This window comes from Haplochromis burtoni, unplaced genomic scaffold (assembly GCF_018398535.1).
Source record: "Haplochromis burtoni strain Fernald_Lab_line unplaced genomic scaffold, NCSU_Asbu1 Contig_183, whole genome shotgun sequence".
Taxonomy (NCBI): domain Eukaryota; kingdom Metazoa; phylum Chordata; class Actinopteri; order Cichliformes; family Cichlidae; genus Haplochromis; species Haplochromis burtoni.
In genome coordinates this window covers 958,417-980,730 of record NW_024582544.1, presented here as the reverse complement: position 1 = coordinate 980,730, position 22,314 = coordinate 958,417, and the positions used below count along the sequence as shown (strand labels likewise).

Genomic DNA, 22,314 nt, shown 5'->3' with positions numbered 1-22,314 from the left:
GCACTATTTGAATCTTCATTTGCAAAAACCTCATTCCAATTGTGTTCCTTTAAGTCCATCTGGAGGGCAGCAATGGCTCTTGTTGTTCTATGTCGTATCATATCAAATATTTGATTCTTTTGTTTAGTTTTAATCCCAAAATAATTTTGAAAAATTGCAAAAACAGGAAGATGATCGCTTATATCAGTTATAAGAAGTCCACCTACTATTTCATGGTCAATTTTATTTGTGAATATATCATCTATCAATGTAGCTGTATCAATTGTTATTCTACTTGGTTTTATAATTACAGGGAAAAGGGAGTTACTATACATTGTATTTATGAAATTTGTTGTTTTCTGATGTCCATTTGGGTTTAGCAAATCTATATTAAAATCACCACAAATTATTTGCACTTTTTTATCATTTAGGTTGCTAAACATAGCAGCAAGTTTTTCATTAAATATCTCAAGGCATGAACCTGGTGTCCTATAGATGCAACTTATAATTATATTGTTAGCTTTTTCAACATGAATTTCAATAGTGACACATTCCAATATGTTATCTATGGTGCTTGACATGCATTCAATCAGACTACATTTCAGAACTTTATCTACATATAAAGCAACACCGCCTCCTTTTTTATTCACCCTGTTCATTGTAAATAATTCGTATCCTTCCAGTCCCATTTCACTAACTTTCTCATATTTAAGTAAGTGATAATTCCACTGAGTAAAGAAGAGAAACAAAAGTTTTTGTGTTCAGATATACTTAAGGTACCTAATGTGAAGGTTCTCATATTGCACAAACATAAACATTTTATTATTACACTGAATTTGTCCCTTGGATGAGTGATGAAATATTTCTCCCACTGAAAACGTTACGTCCAGATGAACAGAATCAACTTTTTTGGGATTTTCTTACTTGGATGATGCATGCATCAAGACATTATATTAGATTGCAGTTACTAATTCATTAATGTGTACATTAATATTTCAGCTGGAGAAAATGTTATTTACTTAAATGTAAGCTTTATTTTTAATACTAAAGCATAATCTAGTACTAAACTAATTTTATAAAATATACTTCCTGAAAACCTGATGTCCTCTAAATCCCACAGCACTCTCTTCACTGGAGCCTGGGCCACTCCGGAGAAGCGGATGTACACCATCCCCGGCGTGTCATCTGAGATGATGGCCGTCATCATCAATTACGCCTACACCAAATCTGTTCCTCTGACAGAGGATAACGTGGTGCCCATTTTAGCAGCTGCAGACCAGTTCTTGGTCCCGGGGATAATTCAGGCCTGCTGCTTCTTTCTGGAGGAACAGCTGTCTCCGGAGAACTGCATTGGCATCTGGAAGTTGGTGAACTTCTACTACTGCCCTGAACTGAGGGAAAAGGCCTTCTTCTACATCCTGCATCACTTTGAAGAAATCATCGGGACCACAGAGGAGCTGCTTGATTTCTCTGAGCAGCAGCTAGCCGCTGTACTTGAGAGCGATCACCTGAACGTGAAATGTGAAAACAGAGCATTTGAAGTCATCCTCTTGTGGATTGACCATATGCCTGACCAAAGACAAGGAAGTATCTCTGTGCTGCTGCCCAAGGTAACTTAACCACAAATCAACTGTAGCTGTAGTCAGCTTAATAAAACATGTAGTCCAGGCACCATAACTGGCCCGGTGACTTCATGTAATACCAGATAGTACCACATGATCGTAAAGTAAGTCAGCATAAAATGGGGTTATAGTTAAAAAGAAATGTCAAATGTTATAACAGCAGAATATTATATCTGAAAACATATCAACACATATGTTAAATTGCTCCCCACTAGTGGTTTAATTTGAATTACAATCTGTTTAGTCAGCAATTGGATCATTTTGTGTGAAAATCAGTGTGATTCCACAACGCACTTGTATTTTTTTTTACACTTAAAGCAATTTTTTTTTTAGAGGAGTGACTTTTTTTCATTGAGGTCATTATGAGATCACATTAGGCTACATGTGACTTAGTTAAAAATTAGCCTGACACCTTTGCCTTAACCCCTCATTCTTTATTTATCCAGGTACGTCTCACCTTGATGACCTCTGAATACTTCCAAAACAGCGTCATGAACAATGCCATGATAAAGAACAATGCTAAATGCATGTCCATCATCAATGAAGTAGTGGAGGTGTTTCAAGCTCGTGGTCTCAACAGACGTCCACAATTCATTTACAGTAGCTTGCTGAGCCGGCCACGTCTGCCTTCTTCCATCTTATTGGTCACTGGAGGCAAAAATCGCTCCAGTGCACGATGCAGCTATGAGGCATATGATTACCGAACCAACAGCTGGGCCACTGTGGCCTGTGACATTCATCGTGCTCACCACGGAGCCGTTACGCTGGACGGCTTTGTCTACTTAATTGGTGGCTGCAACAGTGAAACTAACTTGAAAACTGTGCAAAGACTTGATCTCAGCAGCTCTACATGGCAACTTGTGACACCCATGTACAATGCCCGGTGCTATGTCAGCGTTGTTGTGCTGAATGGATGCATTTACGCCATGGGAGGCTTCAACGGACAAATTTCCCTGAGCAGTGTTGAGTGCTACAAGCCTGAGACTGACCAGTGGACCTTCGTGGCAAGAATGAATGCAAAGCGAGCTGCAGCCAGTGCCGCAGTTCTGCATGGAAAGGTAGGTGCAAGGAGACATGACTGAAAGCAGTGACCAAACTATGTTGTTTTCACTTCATTGTTCAGTCTAACAACATGTTTCTTTAAGCCAGACTATAGGAACAATTTAATGACTTTTCAGGCTCAGTGAATGGTGTAATATCATCCCAGAAGCAACCACTCCCATCAGAATAGAGATTTTTCTTTCATTTAGAGCACCATTCTATTGATTTGACACTTCTCTCCAAGGTGGACCCAAACAAAGCCACTATTAAAGAGATAACATACGCCCTTAAACTGTTTTCCAATTATTTTTCCTTGAATTTGTAACCTCTCTCTGTATTTCCTGTAAAAATGCAGTAATTGTTGATATTCCATTTCGTTTTCCGCTATTAGATAATATATCTTTATTCCTGAACCTGCCTACCAAACTCTGACTAGCTCTTCATGGATAATTAGCTACTTTCCCTTTCAGATGCTTCCTTTTACCGCAGGTTAATTTCTCTTAATCCTTTCTACAGGTTTATATCTGTGGGGGTTTCTATCAAACTTATAGCCTCCCTACAGCTGAATGCTACAATCCAGACACCAACGTGTGGACCACAATTGCTCCCATGATGTGCAGCCGAAGAGGCCTAGGAGTTATTGCTTACAAAAACCAGATATATGCAGTAAGTGTACCACAGTAATTTTATTGTACTCTAGAGTAACTTTGCAAGATTCACAGTTTAAAATAATTGTTATTTCTCTTAAACTGAGCCTCGGCGCAGCTCCCAGTGCATTGCTTAGTAGTTAATGTAGATTGCATACATAAAATCATGAACTGTGCATAGCCAAACACTTACACAAGCTGAAAGAAACATACCACCATGAATCCGACTTTAGCATTATAGGGCATAGATTGCATGACATAAATCATCCACAGTCCCCCACGGTAGTTGTCAAATCTAAAAACTATCCTGGTGCTTTGTTGTCTGTTGCATGTCTTCTTCTTCCTTTACTTCATGTTCCTTTCTCAGGAGCTTCATTTAGACTCTGGTCACTGGGGTTATGTCATTTAAAGTGCTGAAGGTTAGAACGTGAATACAGAGAAGTCATTCAGACTTACTAACAAATTTTTCCTAGTGGCCACTAGCAGCATTGCAGTGAGGAAAAAAATGTCCGAAAGAGTTGTATTTCATAGTTTTTTTTTATTCAGTGGTACTTCTTTCTTCTGAAACTATGAACTCATGCCACTCTCCCACTCCCAGGTTGGTGGCACCATTAATGGGTACACCCCACTGCGTATTGTTGAGGCCTACAACACTATCACCAACAGATGGCGCGTCCTGCCATTTATGCATCACCCTCGCAGCCACTTTGGAATTGAAGTTGTGAATGACCAGCTCTTTGTGGTCGGAGGATATAATGGCTATCACCCTACGTGTTCTGTGGAGCGCTATGATGGGGAGGCTGGTTGGTGGTACAGGACCTCGGACATTGCGGAGTCCCGCAGTGGCCTGAGCTGCTGCGTGCTACATGGATTCTACAGCTTGGCGGAGAATTTGTTCCCTCGTGGTCCCCTAATGCTGCCTAATGTGGATGAGGAAGGTGGAACCTTCTGACTTCAGCTTGCCTGTTATCATAGTAGCATTTTAATTAATTAATAATAAAAGGGTTTTTTTTTTCATTATTATTACTTTATCTCTATATTTTTATGTTTTATGTGTATTGTATTATAGTATGATTTTGGTCAGATTTATATTAATATCATGGATAAGTATACATACATACATACAGTATATATAAGGAGAAAGTGGGATAGTGAGGGAGCTGAAGAAAGTAGGCAGGACTACTGGGAGGCTGGTTATACAGCAAAAAGAGAAATAGCAAATGCACCTCTACCTCTAAAGCAGGGGTCTCAAACTTAAATGAGCTGTGGGCCAGTGCTGGCACTGTCATCTCATTGGAGGGCCACTTTAGTACAAAAGAAACAAACAAGAAAATACCCACAAATATTTCCAAAAATGTAGTGTTTTGTTTGTTTGTTTTATATTTCAAATATTGTATAAAAAGACAAAAATACAAACATGAGCAAAAAATTTTTTCCTCACTCTTAACTAACTGAAGCCTTTCATTGAACTACCAAATAAACAAATTGCTACTCTCTTTCCTCTTTGCTATAATTTTGTTTGCATATAACAAAATAAAAATGCAGACATAAGTGTACAAATTAGTTTTTGGCTACTAGTTAAAATTGTTTAACTCTCTCACTGAACTAACACAGCCAATCCCTCAACATGTTTGTACTCTCTGCTCATATTGCCTTTATATTAAATAATTATTTGCTTTCTAAATAACTTATTTTAACATGCCAATCAAAACACTAAAACAAATCCTCCCTAACAAAAAAGTTACTTCAAGGGCCAAACTGCATTATATTTCTTCACTTCAATATATGGGCTGCAAATAGAGGTGACGTGGGACAAAAGTGGTGACACCCCTGCTCTAAAGGTAAGTGAAATCTGAGGCTGGACACTGAGGAAGGAGAAATAACTTGTATTGATTGGCTAGGAAGTGAAATCAAGCTGGAAAGGATTAATCAAGAATAGAATGGAAATGTACTACAAGTGAAGAGAATGTGTTGAGAGGATGGAAGGAGTACTCTGAGGACCTGATAAATGAAGAAAACGAGAGGGAGGAGAGGACGTGTTGGCTGAAAGTTAGTGGATCGGGAATTGCAGAGGATTAGTGAGGAGGTGAGGAGCTATGAAGAGAATGAAGAGTGCAAAGATTGGTCCAGATGACTGCTGAGGTAGCGTGATGTCTAGCTCTGAGGCCACTGATGTTTGCAATGGTGATCACAGTGGTCAACAGAAGATGTAGGTAGGAGTCTCCCTGGACTATGAGGTTTGCAGATGTCATTCTGAGAGTATGGAGAGGTTGGAAGAGAGCCTGGAGCAGTGGAGGTGTAAAAATTAAAGTCGGCAGAAACAAGACAGACTACATGAGTATGAATGAGAGGGAGAAAGGTTTAACAGTGAGGCCACAAGGACCAGAAGTAGTGAAGTTGGATAAGTCTAAATATCTGGGGTCAACTGTCCATAGTACGGAGACTGCACATAAGAGGTGAAGAAGACAAGCATGGAGTAGGTGGAGACAAGTGTCTGGGGTGATTTATGGCAGAAAGATAGCATCAAGAGTGAATGGTTTGAAGGTAATAAGACCTGCGATGGTACGGTTTGGAGATGGTGGCACTGACAAAAAAACAGGAGGAGGACCTGCAGGTGTTAAGATTTTCATTGGGGGTGAACAGGATGGACATGCTTAGGAATGAGTATTGTATGAGAGGGACAACGCAGAGTGTTTTGGAAACAAAGTTAGAGATGCAAGGCTAAGAGAGTTTTGATATGTGCAGCGGAGGGAGAGTGGATACATTGGACAAAGGATGTTGAATACAGAGGTGCCAGGCTGGAGGAAAGGAGAAGGAGCACAGAGAAGATTCATGGATGTAGTTATGGAGGACCTGCAGAAGGTTGAAGATGTCCAGGATAGGATCAGATGGAGGCAGATGATCCACAGTGGCAACCGCTAAAAAAAGCAGCTAAAAGAAGATTTATTATTCTGCTCATTATCATCATCATCATCATCATCATCATCATTTCTCAACAAACAATTATATTTGTAAACATGGTCATTTTATATGGTTTGTGGTAATAATTTTGGAAAGTTGAACATTTCAAAATTTAAATATCTGTTACAAAAATACTATTCGTAAAAAACGCGTTTTTAAAATATTGTACAAAATGTGGCGTCAGTAAATTTCTGAATAAGATTAAAAAATATTTCAACAGGAAACTCACCGAAGTAGTTGCCATTACGGCTCTAACGTGTACGCGCTATCCCTGTATCACTGAACTGATGGTTAGAGCCAAAATGGCGAATATTCCTTTAAAAAATAAGCCAATCACATTGGCTTCATTTTCTTTTATCCAATCCAAAACCCCGTAGAGGGCGTGGCATGTGGAACCGGGAGGAGCTGTTTTGGGGTGTTGTGAATCCGTGTAGCCCAGAAATCCTGAGTGGGAGTTGTCGGACCGATTTGTTGTGTGTTTGTCTTGCGTTTCTCAGAGATTATCAACACGCCTGCAGCAGCTATGCCCGGGATAGAGAAGCTACCGATAGAGGAGACGCTGGAGGACAGCCCGCAGGTAACAGCTCTACTCCCCGAGGGCTTCAGCTAAAAGCTAATTCTAGCCACGTCTATAGCTAGGCTAACTGTCTTTGTAGACTGTTTGCCAACATCCATCGGAATGGTGCTAATCGCTAACGGCACAGCTAACCACAGCTTCTCAAGCGGGATACTTCAGCTATGCAGTGGGATCATAAACTGACTGCTTTATGGATCAGGTGATGGAAGCTTTCGCCAAGCTGCCAGATCCTAAAATGTCAGATTTAGTGCTGGTTTGCACATAAATTAACGGTTAACCTGCAACTTCCGTAGCCACTTCGCTAATCATTCCTCCCTCTTCCCCAGTAATGGTTATCTGGTCAAACACCAGTGTTGTATTTCTGTTGGTGTCACACCGTGCCCAAAGCTTCAACCGCACTGCTGCAGATGGACAGAAAAACAACTCGAGCAGTGATGTTGTTTCCTGAAAATCTTAGGAATAACACCTGCTGTGACATCACGGATTGAGGTGTGGTCAAAGTGTATAAACTTACTTGGTTCGAAGCTGCACATACCCAGGATTTACTTACGTTAACTGTCAGAATAATCTGGGTATCAGCTCTCAAAGCACAGGGAAATTCTTGCTGCTCTCAAGCACAAAAATCATTTGCAAGAGCGAAAAGAATTTGCATAACTGTTTTTTCAACCCTGAAAATGTAATGTGGCTATCTCATGTTTCTAAGAAATTATAAGAGCATTAAAATAAGGGAAACTAATTTTGACAAATGCCTGTACTCTGATGGACTGAAACTCAGACATATTCATAATACGAAGATAAAGTTTTGCATGACCTTATTAGATATGTTAAAGTTATAGAGTAGAAAAAAAATCAGCTGACTCTATCAGGGTCGGGTGGGAACTTTTCAAGCTGGTATGACTCTGGAGTCTTTGCAAAATCTTTTAGTCTATATAACTAATGATTTATGCTTCATCCACTCCAGTCTCTTATTAACTCTCTCGGTGTACATTAGGCGTCAGCTCTGTTATATTTGTAATTTAACAGTGGGAGCTGGAGAGAAACCAGGTTACCGCAGCAGTAAAATCTGATTTACAGCAAGGTGAAATACATTCAGGATAATCACACAACAGGTTGCAACCATTCAGCTTTCAGGAAAACAGCCTGAGAGTGTGATTTATTTCTCACAGTGAGTAATGCCTTGAAAAAGACAGGGACCAGCAGGATGTTAAGACACACCTTGAGAGCAGCAGTAGTGCGTGCAGGTGTTTGATTTGCAGAAATGTATGCGGGTGAAGTTTTTGGCACTCGCATAGGAAATTTTCTGGGGGCAAGTAAGCTGAGTATGGTTTCATAAACGGATCATGTAGTTAAATCAGCTGCATGATGTTTGTTTGTTTGTTTGTTTGTTTTTGATGGTTTTTGTTTGCAGACACGGTCTCTGCTGGGAGTTTTTGAGGAGGACACTGCAGCCATCTCCAACTACTGCACACAACTGTATCAGGCCATGCAGAGGATTTATGATGCACAGGTACACACACATACACTCACTCACAAAAACACAAAATCAATAATGTGCTGCTGTTTGGATAGTGTGTGTCCAGCTCTTAGTGCTGCGGATTTGTCTTCCAGAATGAGCTGAGTGCTGCAACACACCTGACCTCCAGACTGCTGAAAGAATATGACAAACAGGTAGGAAATGCCATATTTGTCCCAACCACAGCACAAGTGTACACACTCAAACACTAGATTATTTTATTATTTTTATTATTATTACAAAGAAGTGCTGGACACTAAATATCTGAAAGCTTCACAAATGAATCACCCTTGAACCAACTGAGATCTCAGTGTGGACATTAAGCTTAGGATCAGGACTTTTTCATAGCCAGCCGGCAATATATAAATGACTAACTTTGTGTTGTGCATGGATTGTTTCACACATTCCCTTGGGGGAAGTTTGACTTGGCTGAGATACCTCACTATTAACTTCTAACTTGGCTAAACTTCATCAATCCTGTTTTATAATAATACATTTTATTTGTGAGTGCCTTTTTAAAACCCAAACTCACCATACAAAGCATAGAAGACAACTGGTAGTAAGGATAAAAATCAGCATTAGACAATGATTGGAGTTAGGGCTGTTCGATATAACGATATATATCGGATGACGATAAAAAAACGTCTATCGTTTCATTTCGTGGTGTCACAAAATAAACTGTTTAAGGCAATATTTTTTCATCGTTTTGATGGTCACTGTAGTGGCTTTATTAATTTCTTAAAGTTCTCTCTTTCTCTTATATTTAATATAACCACACTACGGACGGACAAGCGCCTGTTTTTACGTGTTGTCGTTAGCAACAACGACGGTAACAGCATCGCGTGTCCGCTTGTTTATGTTCCACATAAACCTTTCACAATAAAGCTCAAGATCCTGTTGAGACTTTTCAAAATAAACTGAATCACGTGAAAGAGCAGATTATTTACGGATGAGAAGTAAAAAAGAGCCGCCAGGTGCTAAAAAATAAACCTTAGACTCAAACGTCAGAACAGGCTTTTCCCCGCAGCACGCCGTGTAATAAATACTCACAAAGAAAACGGCGGCCTTTACAACTTATGTCTAAAAATGTATCGTTTCATGCATCGGTTAAAACACTCTACTCCAGGTAAATGACGCGCAGCAGCTGCCCGAGATTCACAGAATTTACAGAAAATGTTACATTTTTGTGATTTATATCGTTATCGGGACGATAGATGTCTTATATTGGGATATGAGATTTTGGTCATATTGCACAGCCCTAATTGGAGTCACTTCTCTGGAGAATCGTTTGGGAGTTGAAAGAATTTGGACTGTTTTTAGTTCCCAGCGGTGCCTCACTATTTGACTGATTTTTGGAAATTAAGGAGGATTCATTTAATTCAAAATACTCCAGAAGCTGTCTGGCCCACTGCTACAGGCCATTCGATCCTTATACAACCGTTGCAAGAGTTTGGTCCGCATAGCCAGCATAGTCAGACTCATTCCTGGTGGGCGTTGGACTCTGCCAGGGCTACCCTTTGTCACTGATTCTTTTCATAATTTTTATGGACAGAATTTCTAGGTTGTAGGCAAGTGGCGAAAGGCTTCCACTTGGGCGGTCTCAGAATCTCGTCTCTTGAGTTGAGTTGAGTTTTCTAAAAGTTTTCTTAATTCTGCCATAGTTTCACTTGTGAGATTTCTTTTAAGCTACCCCCATTTCCCTAAGAATGCTCTGCTTTTTTGGAAGTCACTGTTCTGAAAAACATTTTTGGAGCCAGCGGTCAATTGGGAGAACTACAGGTTTTGGCACTGCTTGGTGTGGCTTCCCAGTCTTATCACACAAGCCACAGGCCTTGCTGTTATAACAGCCTATCTTCGTTATACCAATAGACCCTTAAAAAAGGGCAATAAAATACTAAATGTCAGCCTTGTAATACCATCCATTATACTTATCACCCTAACTGTAATACTGTAACAACGAGCCTCTTATCTGTTACTTCACACACATCTGCCTTTACCACACCTCTGTGAAATTTAGTCTGGCCATTCCTGTCTTCTAGAAACAGCTTTGGATCAGCATTATTCCGATTTTTTCTTTACCATAATAGAAAATATTAGCGGTTTTAATAACATCCAGAAATCTATGTGTTAATCTCAGCTGTGTAATGCTTCCTTATTGTTGCTGTTGTTTGCAGCGTTTTCCTCTCGGGGGTGATGATGAGGTGATGAGTTCTACTCTGCAACAGTTTGCAAAAGTCATCGATGAAGTGAGTTAGGTTTGCATGTTTTGATGTCCCAAACAGGCAAATTTGGTGCAAAATAAAAAGAATAAGAAAAACTAGTGTTATATTTGTGTTTGTTCATCTGATTCGTGGTTAGGATTTTAACTTCCTCCTTCTCTTCCTCTTTCTAGCTCAGCTCCTGTCATGCTGTCTTGTCCACACAACTTGCTGATGCCATGATGTTCCCCATCACTCAGTTTAAAGAGCGAGACCTGAAGGGTAGAAAACACTTTAAGCTCTTTCACCCAGTTTTGAAACTGTTTTAGAGACGTTAATAATATATAATGACAATTTTCAGTTTACTATTTTGCCATCAACAGTGACACATAATGTAAATTATTTTCTGCATTGCTATGTTAGTTGTTTACTTTCAATATTAATATTTAATATTTATGGTAGTAGAATTAATCTGAAGCAGCAGCTCTTGCTACATAAACAGATGCACTTTGCTCTCTAATGTGAGTTTTTTTGTCTCTCCAGAGATCCTTACTCTTAAAGAAGTCTTCCAAATAGCCAGTGATGGTAAGCTGTACCTCATAAACTACAGTCAGTGCACTTTATTGCCTACACATTACGCTTGCATTGCACCTCCAGTCATGAAAGCCCTTCCCATGAAGCCTCTGGCAGTTTTTGTGCTGATATTAATAACAAAGACGTTTGGGATCTCTGCAGAGTGATGGGGACTTTTACGTGCTCTACCTTTTAGCACATGCCGACCTCGCTCTGTAACTTTATGTGGTCTGCCACATTGTGACGAATTTGCTGTGGTTTAAACACTTCCTGTTTGTAATAATACCACTTACAGCTGATAATAGCATATCTAGGACGGAAGAAATTTCATAAATTGACTTGTTGCCAAGATGGCTCCTATTAAACTGCTATGCTCAAATGCAGTGAGCTCTTTAGAATGACCCATTCTTTCACGAATGTTTATAAAGACAGTTTGATTTTATACATCTGTGGAAATTGGACAGAAAATTCCTGAATTCAAACATTTAGAGGTGTGGTTCAGTACTTTTATACTACATATACTTTATGTCTAGATAAATCACACATGTGCAATATAAAGCCATCTGTTTCTGACCCGCGGTGTTTGAAAATTAGCGTAAGAGGCAGTATAATTCTTGGGCAGTCACTGTAGTGAGACTTTACTGCTGTTTAATTCAGGCAATGCAGCAGTTCATATCATACAGTTAACAAGACTTATATAAATGTTCATTTAACATTTAGTACTTTCATTTAACCTTTAACCATGTTTCCATTTGATCTTGGCAGCATGGCCCTCTGGAGGGGAAAAAAGTTGAACTCTGTATATCACAGTGCTTTCATCTCAGCTTTCATTTAAATCTTTTGTGATCTAGTAAATACTTAACTTTAGATCTTAAATTTTAGGCCCATATATAAAAGAAAAATTATTGAAATGGTAGAAATAGAAGCTAAATTACTTGCAATTGTGAAATTTAGTTTGTTTAGGTATTTTTAGTGTGCATTTCAGGCAGTTTCAAGTTTTCTAACTATTAAGAGGGCAAGATATATTTTACTATTAAAAATCTTTTCTGTGTCTCTGTGTGCAGATCATGACGTGGCGATTAACAGATACAGTCGCTTATCCAAAAGGAGGGAGAACGACAAGGTAACAGCTTTTAGGTTTACCATTCATGACTTCATACCTCAAACTATACATTGACTTTCGTGGTAATGGTTTTATTTTACATGTCCGTAAATGGTAAATCATAGTCTGGAAAGTTTTCTATTTAACTGTAAAAACATCCACAGTTAGATGGATAGAAGCTTAGCAGCTTTGTTTAGATTGGTTGGCTGAGCTGATAAGAAGAAGCTGCTTTTATGATTTAAATACAGCTGCAGGAGTCTGTGGATAATTTTCATATTTTGCATGTTCAGCACACTCATTGTGCTTTGTCAAAAAGACATATTAGTATGAACTTGGAACTGAAAGACCTAAATGCTTCCTCTGTTTTACCTCAAACTTCCAAATCGCTAAAGTTTATTCATTAAATTAGTAATTTTTGGTCATACCAGCAAATCTGTCATTTTTGGTCTCTATTTTGGTTTCTATAAAAATAATTTTACAGAATCTGCTGTATTTAAAAAAACAACAGCAAAAACTCCTCAGTAGTATTTTTTTATTAAAGTTACAGGAAGTGATGACTGTGTGGAAATGCAGCTGCAATGATAGATGGGGTTGGGTTGTTTTAAAAAGTCTCTCATCAAGTTTCACATTCCTCAAAGCAGCAGCTTCCTAGATGATTATCAAGACCAAATGATATTATGCGAGTGGATAATGTTATCTGGCTTTTTACTGAAATAAGAGTCTCGTGTGTTGCAGTTACGGGCGGAGGTGGTGGAGGATGTCTACACCTCCCGCAAGAAACAACACCAGACAATGATGCACTACTTCTGCTCACTGAACACTCTGCAGTACAAGAAGAAGACAGCTCTGCTGGAGCCACTGCTGGGATACATGCAGGCACAGGTGTGCACGCCTTTACTGCAGAGTAATTCAGTTCACATATATAAACTTCAGGAAAATCAGGCTCAGGAAGGGGCAGCCATCTGCTGCAACCGGTTGGGGGTGATGAGAGAGAGATGGGACTAGTGCACCTCAAAAATCCAACATTAGGTCTTAACCAAACGTTAACTGGATTCCATATCTGACTCAGGTCCGAAATTCTTTTCCCCCACGAAAAGCCAGAACAATGTGAAATACACATCAAATCTTTAACTTGGCAAAATGTTAATCCCCCTGCTTGATTCTGGGATTTTTGGAAACAGCTTTGAAATTCTTTGGTAATCCTGCAAAACAATTCTGACAGACATTTTAAGCCTGACTGCTGAACTTTTATGTGAATAAATGAAGTTTGATTTCATTGAGGTTTTTGCACCATCAGTGCAGGCTGTGTATTTTGGAGCACACAGTTTCATGTCAGGTGATATTCACACACACATGCGCATTAGTGGTGACACATTGTAATCAGGCTTGAATAGGGGAGGACCTGTAGCAACAAAGGTCAAGTAGTCTAAGACACGTGGGAAGCATCCAAGAATAGTTTATAACAGGAAAGAAACTCGATGGAAAACGCTGTGAGCTCAGAGAAGGATATGAAGGAAAATTTAAAGAAAAGGAAAAGATTGTGGTGCTCTTAGAGTCAGACTTTTTAATCTGATGGTGGATGTTGTTGATGTGGGTCTTAAACTAAAATGCCCCAAATATGGACTAAAAGAAAGTGCATTTTACGTCTTACAGCTTTGGAAAATTTGATATCAGATAACTACATGTGAGTCCCTCAGAACACAACATAAACTGCTCACTGGTAGCAGAGAGAAATATCAGACTGCTGCTGTGCTGCAGTACAAAGGAAAGTGACTGTTAGACGAGTCACATTTATTTGAAGTCAGCTCTGAAGTGACCAACCTGTTTTTGTTCTCCTCAGATCAGTTTCTTTAAGCTGGGGTCAGAAAATCTCACCCAGCAGTGGGAAGAGTTCCTGGGAACTATAGGAACCAGTGTCCAGAAGTAAGAACTCCTTCATCCCCAAACTGTTAATTAATTGTGGAGACATGAAGATTTTAGCAATGAGTGACAATGAACATGTGAATGTATGTATAGTGTACGCCGGGAAATGGAGGAGGAGGTGGGGCAGATGCAACAGACCATCCAGGAGATGGAGAGGGCTTGTGACGCCCTTTATGCACCATGTGACCCCGACCCCGCCCACTCACCTGTGAGTCGCAACCTGACCAGGAAGCAGGGCTACCTGTACATCCGGAAGTAAGCCACAGGACGACTTCAGTGTTTTATTTCTTAGTGAGCTTTAATCCTGTTTCACCCACAGACCCAGAACAGTTTTTACATTGTGCATCTCTTATTGGGGTGACTGTAGCTCAGGAGGTAGAGGGGGTTATCTGCTAATTGGAAGGTTGGTGGTTTGATCCCTGACTGTAAACACTGTGAAATCCTTTTTGTGTCTTTACTGTCTCACAGTAAGACTGGGCTCGTGTCATCATCCTGGGAGCGACAGTACTTCTTTACACAGGGTGGAAACCTGATGCAACAGGGCCGGGGAGAGGTGGCGGGCGGGCTGGTCACAGACCTTGACAACTCCTCCGTCATGGCGGTTGACTGTGATGACCGCCGATTCTGCTTTCAGGTCACTTCCTTTGATGGGAAAAAGTGAGAGGTCCTTTTTTATAGTTCTCTTCTCATATGTGCTCCGCCCCGCCCCTTTTTTTGTAATTCTTAGGTCAAAATAAAAATCATTTTCTTCTCTTTATTATGTCAGAGTGGTGACGCTGCAGGCGGAGAGCAGGAAGGAATGCGAGGAGGTAAAATACTCTAACTTTATGAAGCCTCCTTTGAGTTTGCTGCTGTTTTCTGATGTTGTCTCTCTCCACTAGTGGATCTCCACCATCAACAACATTTCAAGGAGGATCTACCTGAGTGAAAATGCAGAGGTTTGTGTCTGCTTCCTTCTTCTATCGACTTTCATGTTGCTTACCGTTCACTGTCGTATACCTTTGGCAGCTATTTTAGTTGTAGTCTAGCCAGGAAAGTATGTGTTGTAAAATATCAGCATCAATCTTGTGAGATGGTGCAGAAGACCTTAAACTCTTTGCATGGGAGATTATAGCTTTTCTGCGGAAACTACTTTGATTTGACTATTTGGCACAAGGTACTGGTAATGAAGATCTGATCTAATATCTGTCTTCCCACAAGGTTTTTGTAATTGTGCGACAGTACGCCAGTGCACAATTTCTAGACTTCAAGCAGGCTTCAGTAATAAGTCACAGCAGCTTGGCACGTACAGAAGCAAAAACCTCTCTATTAGAAACCAGATGATCTCAGTAATTCCTAGTTACTTCTTGTTGGCAGGAGCTTGCAGCCAGAGTGAACCAATCCGCTCTTGAAGCCGTGACACCATCACCGTCCTTTCAGCAGAGACACGAGAGCATGAGACCAACCAGGTAGGAGTGTGTGTGGGTGAGTGGGTTGTCAAGCTAGTTTGAGTTTTAGACTGGGTATTTCTACCTGTCCTCTCTGTTTGGGGGTTCAGATTTTTTCAAAATTAGGTTTAGGTGAGAGTAATGATTACCAACACCCTCACAACCTGCTGTCGGCTTCCATTATTTATTGAAGTAGGGCCGCAGGTGGTCCAGATTTCATTACGGAGCCCTGTCATCATCCTCTTTCTCTCCCTCCCTCTCTCGCTCTCTCTCTTTGTCTCCCATCCAGTAAGGGGCGAACGGGTCGAGCGAGCAGCATCAGCTCTGTGGGCTCCGAGCCATCGCCCGCTCTTTCTGTGCTCTCACTGGATGCACTGGTTGCCCCAGAAACACCCATCCAGTTTGACATAATTTCCCCCGTCAGTGAGGAGAACTCAGGACAAAGCAAAACAGCACCGCAGTCCAGCAGGTACGTGTCTGTCAGGGAAAATGATGAATCACTGTTTACATTTCCAGCATGTGTTTCACAAACTAGCCGGCATCATAACGAGGCGATACCGCCTGACTGCGCAGCACCATCTGCTCAGATTTGAAGGTTCTGTGCTGCATGTGCTGCAGACAGTGCTTGTGAACATTAGAGTTCAAGCAGCTCTGCCTATATCTACTGTTTACATGGTCTGTGAAGCATGCAATGACAGAACAAAAAGCAAGCTAACTAAACTAATAATGTGAAGACAGATATATCTGAAGCTATGAAAATATGACTGTTTTGTGTGTTTATGTGCTTCTCTGCAGGAGAAGTAATCCATTTGGGGAGTCAGGAGAGAGCACAGCAGAAGACAGTGAAGGTACTCGTGTCTGTCTGTCTGTCTCTACTATTTTATCAATGTTTATTTATTTATTTACGTACGTCTTTATCTTCTAAATGACATTTATGACTATGCAGAGGTCATGTTAATGTTATAACTGGGATTCTGGATTTAGGATAATAACTCATGTAGAAAAAAGGTTTAAACTGCGTATTTATTTAGATTATAATGGGTTTTATTATTCCCATTATTATCCATAATTACAACCAGTTTAAAATAATTTAAAGTGATTTAATTATTAAAAAAGTACATTTAAACCACCAAAGAATCAGCTTTTACACAACTCGAGTGGAACCACAGCCATACATGAAGTATGTTTTGTTTTTTCTGGTTTTTGTGCTGCGTAGACTCGATCCTCCACCAGCTCTTTATCGTTCGCTTCCTGGGCTCCATGGAGGTGAAGACTGCCGAGTCAGCGGATGTCATCTCTGAGACCATGAGGCAGATCCTGGCTGCCAGAGCCATCCACAACATCTTCAGGATGACCGAGTCCCACCTGCTGGTCACCTGCGACTGCCTCAAGTAGGAACTGCAGTGATCATTATGAGCGTGTTGGATGAAGCCGATGTTTGTTGTGTGACTAACTTCTTTTTGCAAAGCAAGCATGAGCCACGGGAACCACATTCAAGAAAAGATAAAATAAAATGCCAGCTTGAAAAAAATTGCAATTATCCTCTTATATTAAAATAGGTCTTTTATTTTTCAGGCTAATTGATCCTCAGACACAAGTGACGCGACTCAGGGTACGATGGCCGCAGTTTCTCCAGTTTTGTCTTGTTTCTAAGATTTGAGTTGTGTCACTTTTGTCTTTGCTAACTGGCATCCTGCTGTGTCTCGCTGCAGTTCCCTCTCTCCACTGTGGTGCAGTGTTTGTCCCATCAGGACAACAAGAGGCTGTTTGGTTTTGTTCTGCAGTCGGCAAGTGGGCGGAGCGACAGCCGAGCCATGTGCTACATCTTTGAATCCAACAACGATGGAGAGAAGGTTGTGTGTCCGTTTATCTGTTTGGCTGGCGGTGTAACACATCCTTCTTTCTGTCTGATCGTCTGTCTTCTTCATGCTTTTCAGATCTGTGACAGCATCGGTCTGGCCAAGCAGATCGCCTTGCACTCGGAGATGGTGAGACTGTAACCGGGGGTCATTCATGTGTTGCTGTGGATGTTTACGCTTGTTTTCTTATTGTTGCTCTTGTGATGCAGGACCGTAAAGCGGTGGAGAAGAAAAAGGAGGAGGATAAGGCCAAAGAGAAACAGAAGGAGGAACTGAGCAAGCAAAGACAGATTGAGAAGGTGATTTTTTTTTTTTTACCTTTCAACACAAACCTTGCATTATTCCCGTGTTATAACGAATGTGCAGAGTATGCCGAGCAGCCGGGGGGTGTTTTTAGTCTGTAATACAATGTAAACATGTGCTATGACCCCATCATCACCACTTTAATTGATTAGTCTGTGAGTTTGTTGGACTTTGGGGTTCATCACTTAAAGACATTTTTGCTTTGTCTGACTTAAATGAATGAAAACGTTATGTTTTACACTGCTGTGCAAAAGTCTCAGCCACCATTTTTTTTTCTTTTGTAGTTTGCATCCATGGAGCCAATTTTAACTCTTTACCCCTCGAAGTTACCCTTCAAGTGGTTCTTTTGTATTGGTCGTCAAACCACATAAATTTGTAATTAAGGGTACTGTGGCGGTTGTCAGATGTCATCTTTATAGTTCACTGTGCTTTTTTTTGAAGGTCTTTCAAGTCTTTTTCCACACATTCTCAGTCCAGGTCTTACACTTGCTCCATTAAAAGCTCCATCTCCCACCAAATGCTGAAAACAACACCACGCGCAAGAAAAAGTTCACTCTTCTTCTCTTGACTGACTTTCAGGATCTGGAGGAGCAGAGCCGCTTGATCGCTGCATCAAGTCGCCCGGCCAACCCGCCTGGCTCTGACGGACAGTTCCTAGTGCTTAGCAACAGCCAGTCAGAGGACAGTGACGCTGGAGAGGAGGGGAAGAAGAAGGGTGAGTCTGAAGCTTAACGACACTCAGAGGATGCATGTTTTACCTCCCAGGCGAGTCCCAGCTGGTAAAATCGAGACCACAGCTCAGGAATCAGAGGAGGGGAACACCACTCGCCCACCTATCCGCCCGCCCGGACTGCCTGGAACTAAAAAACATGTGCTTCCTCTGTGCAGGACTCTGAAGCTTGTGATGGAGGCCTGTCACTCTAAAATGGAGGATATATCTAACGCACCCTCACTGTAAAAGGGAGGGAAGTAGGTGAGGAAACGCCTCATCCAGGACTCGTGTTTTATTCTGTGTTAAAAAACAAAGGAAAAAAAAAATGCTGCTTTTATACCGGCTCCACTTTCAAGAAGAGACATGAATATAGATTAACCTCTAAGTTTCTGTTTTTATGTTTATTTTATAAGAAGAGCTAACAAAAATATGGGAGACGTAAAACAAAATGTGAGAAGAATATTGAACCTGGGTCTGTCGGTACCGGCTCTTGCATGAGTGCACTTTGAGAGGAAGTGATGGTTTTTTTTACCCATGATGAAGGTCCCAGAGGGCAACAGGACACCTCATCCACTTTCTCCATCAGTGTTGTTGATTTAAAAAAAAAAAGAAGAAAAAAAAAGAAAGAGGTCAGCTGATGATCTGAAACACAAATAGAAGATAGAAAGAGAGCCTGAGTCTTATTTTGAAAAGGTCATTTAAGGATTCCTTCCTTCCTTCCTTCCTTCCTTCCATCCACTGGCTTCATTTCAGCACATCACAATAGGTCTTCACTGATTAGTCAATTAATTGATCAATAGAAAATTAATTTTTAGTAACTGCTAACCAGCTGTTTTTCCAACACCGTGTTCAATTTATTAATATTGTTAGATGTTATTTAGCTGCAGAAAAATGTGGCTCGATTGTTCAGACGCTGTTTAGACCAGGGGTGGAAAACGTATATTCTTTATAACGTTAAGTATATTTTTCTTTTTATGGAAACAGACATATGTAAACAACAGTTAGACCCTTAATGCCGATCAATTGACAGTAATGTTAATATAACTGTTAAGTAAAGTTTAAATCAACCCACTAAAGGGACATCTTACAGTCCACTGCAGCTCCATGTTTTTAATCTTGGACTTGAGTTGTGATTCACGGTTCAGAATCATCTTTATTTCTCTTATGCTGGACCTGGATTAAGCGTTTCACTGTAGCTATTGGTTTCTTTTTCTGGCATGCCTCACCTATAGATATATTCAAAGCTACACTTTAATGAGAATAATGGTCAGTTTTGGTCTGTTTTGGGGTTTTTTGGTGTATTTTTCCCACAAATATCACTTTAATCTTACTTAGTTACCTTGCATATTCCTCCTACAGTGATTTAATCCTCCACTGACAGGGCCTGCCTCACTCTTTCAGAAACCATTAACAAAAGCCAGCTTTCTTCTGATTGGCTGCACTTTGGAAACAGAAAGTTTGAATAGCAGATAATAGATAATAATAATAATAATAGATTAACTTTAGAGATGCGTAACTCAAAACCTCCCGATTAAAAATTCAAATTTCGTAAGCCATCCAGTGGGCCGATTCAGCCCCTTAGATTATATGTTTGACACCCCTGGTATAGACCAAATGCAAAAATGAAAAATATTTGGCCTTAAGTGTGCTTGAGCTTTTACTGATAGTACCTGAAAGCAGCGGCTGAATGAAAGGTTCAAAGGGAAAAATTCATCCTGTAAGTTTTCAGACTTTCTTGTCTTTGCATGATTTGGTCTTTGCTCGCTGACAGTGAAGATTGCTGCTTTGAGCACCACAAAGTGAGTTCACATTAGTTACATTATAGTCAAGAAATGACGGATTATACACCAAAATGATCTATTTGATAAATGGCACTACAGGATAGAAGAAAAGAAGTGTACGTTTGACTTGACCACTGCCTTTAAAGATAAAAAGTCAGCATACTTTCAACTACCTGCGCTCACTTTGTGCTTATATTTGATGGTTGAAAGTTTGAAGGATGGTGGGTTTTGTTTGATTTGTTTTTTTTTTTTTTAGTTTTTGTATTCAGACACCTTTGGATTTGACTCCCTGACATTAGAGACCTATGTTGTGATTGTTACCTGCTGAGAAAATTTAGACCACTTAAATTACACCTGTCGTTTTACTTATCATGAATACAACTTAACTTTTGTTCCTTTTGGTTCAAAGCTGAGCTCCAGATGGATCTAAGGTCCACTTCATCGACTTTCAGGTGCCAATATTAAAGGAAAAATCCACCTTTATTTTGATTTTCAAGTCTTGGTCTTGGACTAATTAAAGAAGCCACAAATTTCAGTTTACTTAAAGGGTCTGTAAGATTCTGTAAGGGTCTGTAGAACGAAGGTAAAAATTTTCATGGCTTCATTAAATATGAAGAAGTTATTTTAACTTAAAAAAAAATCAGCTGAGTGTGAGGAAGTCAGCTGGGAGCTAAGTTTACATGGTGACTCGTGATGACGTTAACATGGCCACATGAACTCATCGTACTGGTTACTAAAGGTATCTGCTTAAGATAGAGGAAGTGCTAAATCCACAGTCCTCAACAGCATGAATAAATTTGTTTTGTGCACTAAAAAGACTTCATCTTTGGAGGATGCCCATTTGAATCTTAACATGCAGGAGCCTCGTATTTGCTTGTGTTAAATATTGGAGTGTACTTTTGTACAGATTTTACAGCAAAAACACAACCAGTATGAACATAAATATGAAAATTTGATTTAAACCAGAAAAAAAAATTCTATTTAAAACAGACTTGGAAAAATTCTGAATTTAGATTTTTTTTTTTTTTTCTTGGGTATTTATTAGTGAAGCCATAATCATGCCATAATCATGCCATAATCAGTCCAGTATTCCAGCATTTCAAGCTGTTCGTATGCAGTGTTTGTATGTGTGTGTTAGCGTGCTGTAAGGGTCGGAGCCCATGTAAATGAAAGCAGAGTTTGCATGACAGTAACACTCGTTAATGAGCTCTCATACCAATTAACCGTGAAGATTTAAGGCCACGTCAGTGAGCCAAAGATGCTTTTCTCTCCTCTCTCGGGGCTGTTCCGGGTGTGAATTGCTGGTCTGACATTTGCAAAGTTGGAGGTCTGTTAAAATAAATAAATAAATAAATAAATAAAAGGGAGAAAAGCACAAATTTCCCTCAAGTTCCCTCAAACTGAAAGGAGAACATGGCTTTCTGTGTTCATAAAAGAAAAACACTAGACTTTAAGCTCCTCTGATACAGTGTTGAAAAACCAATAACCACCTGTGTGTCATAAAAAACAGACTCCATCTTCTTTCACATTGCCTGCTGAGTCCGTTTCTTCTAATGTCTTAATATTTACCAGGCATGCATATGTGGGTCGTTGTTTGGGGCCTTTTATGTTCATTGCACATTTATTCATTAACTTGCATTTCATTTCCAGAGTGATTCACAATGATTATTTGTGGGGGTTTTTAAGTTTCATGTTCTTCATGTAGGGATGAAAGAGGCCACAGACACACCTCTCCGTTTGTGGGAGGTTAAAGTAGTGGAGATGTTTCTAAAAAGCCGAAATCAACAGTTACTGAAGATGATTTTATTTTTATTTTAGTTTTTTGGGACACGTGGGGGTGAGATATTGCTTTCTTGTTTTTGCTGTAACCAAGTGAAAGGCTCGTGTTGACAGAGCTGCACTTTACAGACGAAGTAAACCCGACAGGATCGCTGATATTGAGCTGTAAATATGTTTCAGTGATTGATGTTCCCGTGTCATGATTAACAAAAAAAGGCTTTACGGTGATAATAAAGCACTAACTCCATCCGCCTGACTCAGTCTGCTCTTGTTTTTCACTTCAAGCAAAACTTCACCAGCAGCACGAGCTTCAGACA

The 22,314-nt window shown here is 40.1% G+C and overlaps 2 protein-coding genes across 3 annotated transcripts in view; both read left to right on the top strand.

Annotated features, from left to right (window-relative positions):
- Positions 1–4,288, top strand: part of LOC102304409 (kelch-like protein 10) — a 13,679-nt gene extending 9,391 nt beyond the window's left edge. Inside the window, exons 2-5 of the mRNA XM_005938874.2 lie at positions 1,100–1,589; positions 2,048–2,659; positions 3,159–3,308; positions 3,888–4,288. Of these exons, the coding sequence (XP_005938936.1) occupies positions 1,100–1,589; positions 2,048–2,659; positions 3,159–3,308; positions 3,888–4,241 (1,606 nt within the window). The 3' untranslated portion in view covers positions 4,242–4,288. The remainder of the gene's footprint in view (positions 1–1,099; positions 1,590–2,047; positions 2,660–3,158; positions 3,309–3,887) is intronic.
- A 2,345-nt stretch (positions 4,289–6,633) lies between these two features.
- Positions 6,634–22,246, top strand: appl1 (adaptor protein, phosphotyrosine interaction, PH domain and leucine zipper containing 1). Of its 2 annotated transcripts, XM_005938871.3 has the most exons (23): positions 6,634–6,827; positions 8,236–8,334; positions 8,436–8,495; positions 10,515–10,586; positions 10,733–10,820; positions 11,082–11,123; positions 12,176–12,234; positions 12,949–13,095; positions 14,054–14,136; positions 14,230–14,391; positions 14,605–14,793; positions 14,903–14,945; positions 15,018–15,074; positions 15,493–15,584; positions 15,853–16,032; positions 16,359–16,411; positions 16,780–16,954; positions 17,139–17,175; positions 17,276–17,416; positions 17,501–17,551; positions 17,632–17,721; positions 18,305–18,440; positions 18,614–22,246. In XM_005938871.3, the coding sequence occupies exons 1-23, from the start codon at positions 6,774–6,776 to the stop codon at positions 18,619–18,621; spliced, it is 2,118 nt and encodes a 705-aa protein (XP_005938933.1). In that variant the 5' UTR covers positions 6,634–6,773; the 3' UTR covers positions 18,622–22,246. The 2 variants fall into 2 exon arrangements, with proteins under 2 accessions (XP_005938933.1, XP_005938932.1); XM_005938870.3 differs by having other exon boundaries at positions 18,305–22,246.
- Positions 22,247–22,314: the final 68 nt, after the last annotated feature.

Coding starts and splice junctions, on each gene's coding strand:
- appl1 (XM_005938870.3), top strand. CDS start 6,774: ATGCCCGGGATAGAGAAGCTACCGATAGAGGAGACGCTGGAGGACAGC. Junction 11,124..12,175: donor CTTCCAAATAGCCAGTGATG/GTAAGCTGTACC, acceptor CTCTGTGTGCAG/ATCATGACGTGGCGATTAAC. Junction 16,412..16,779: donor CACAGCAGAAGACAGTGAAG/GTACTCGTGTCT, acceptor TGTGCTGCGTAG/ACTCGATCCTCCACCAGCTC.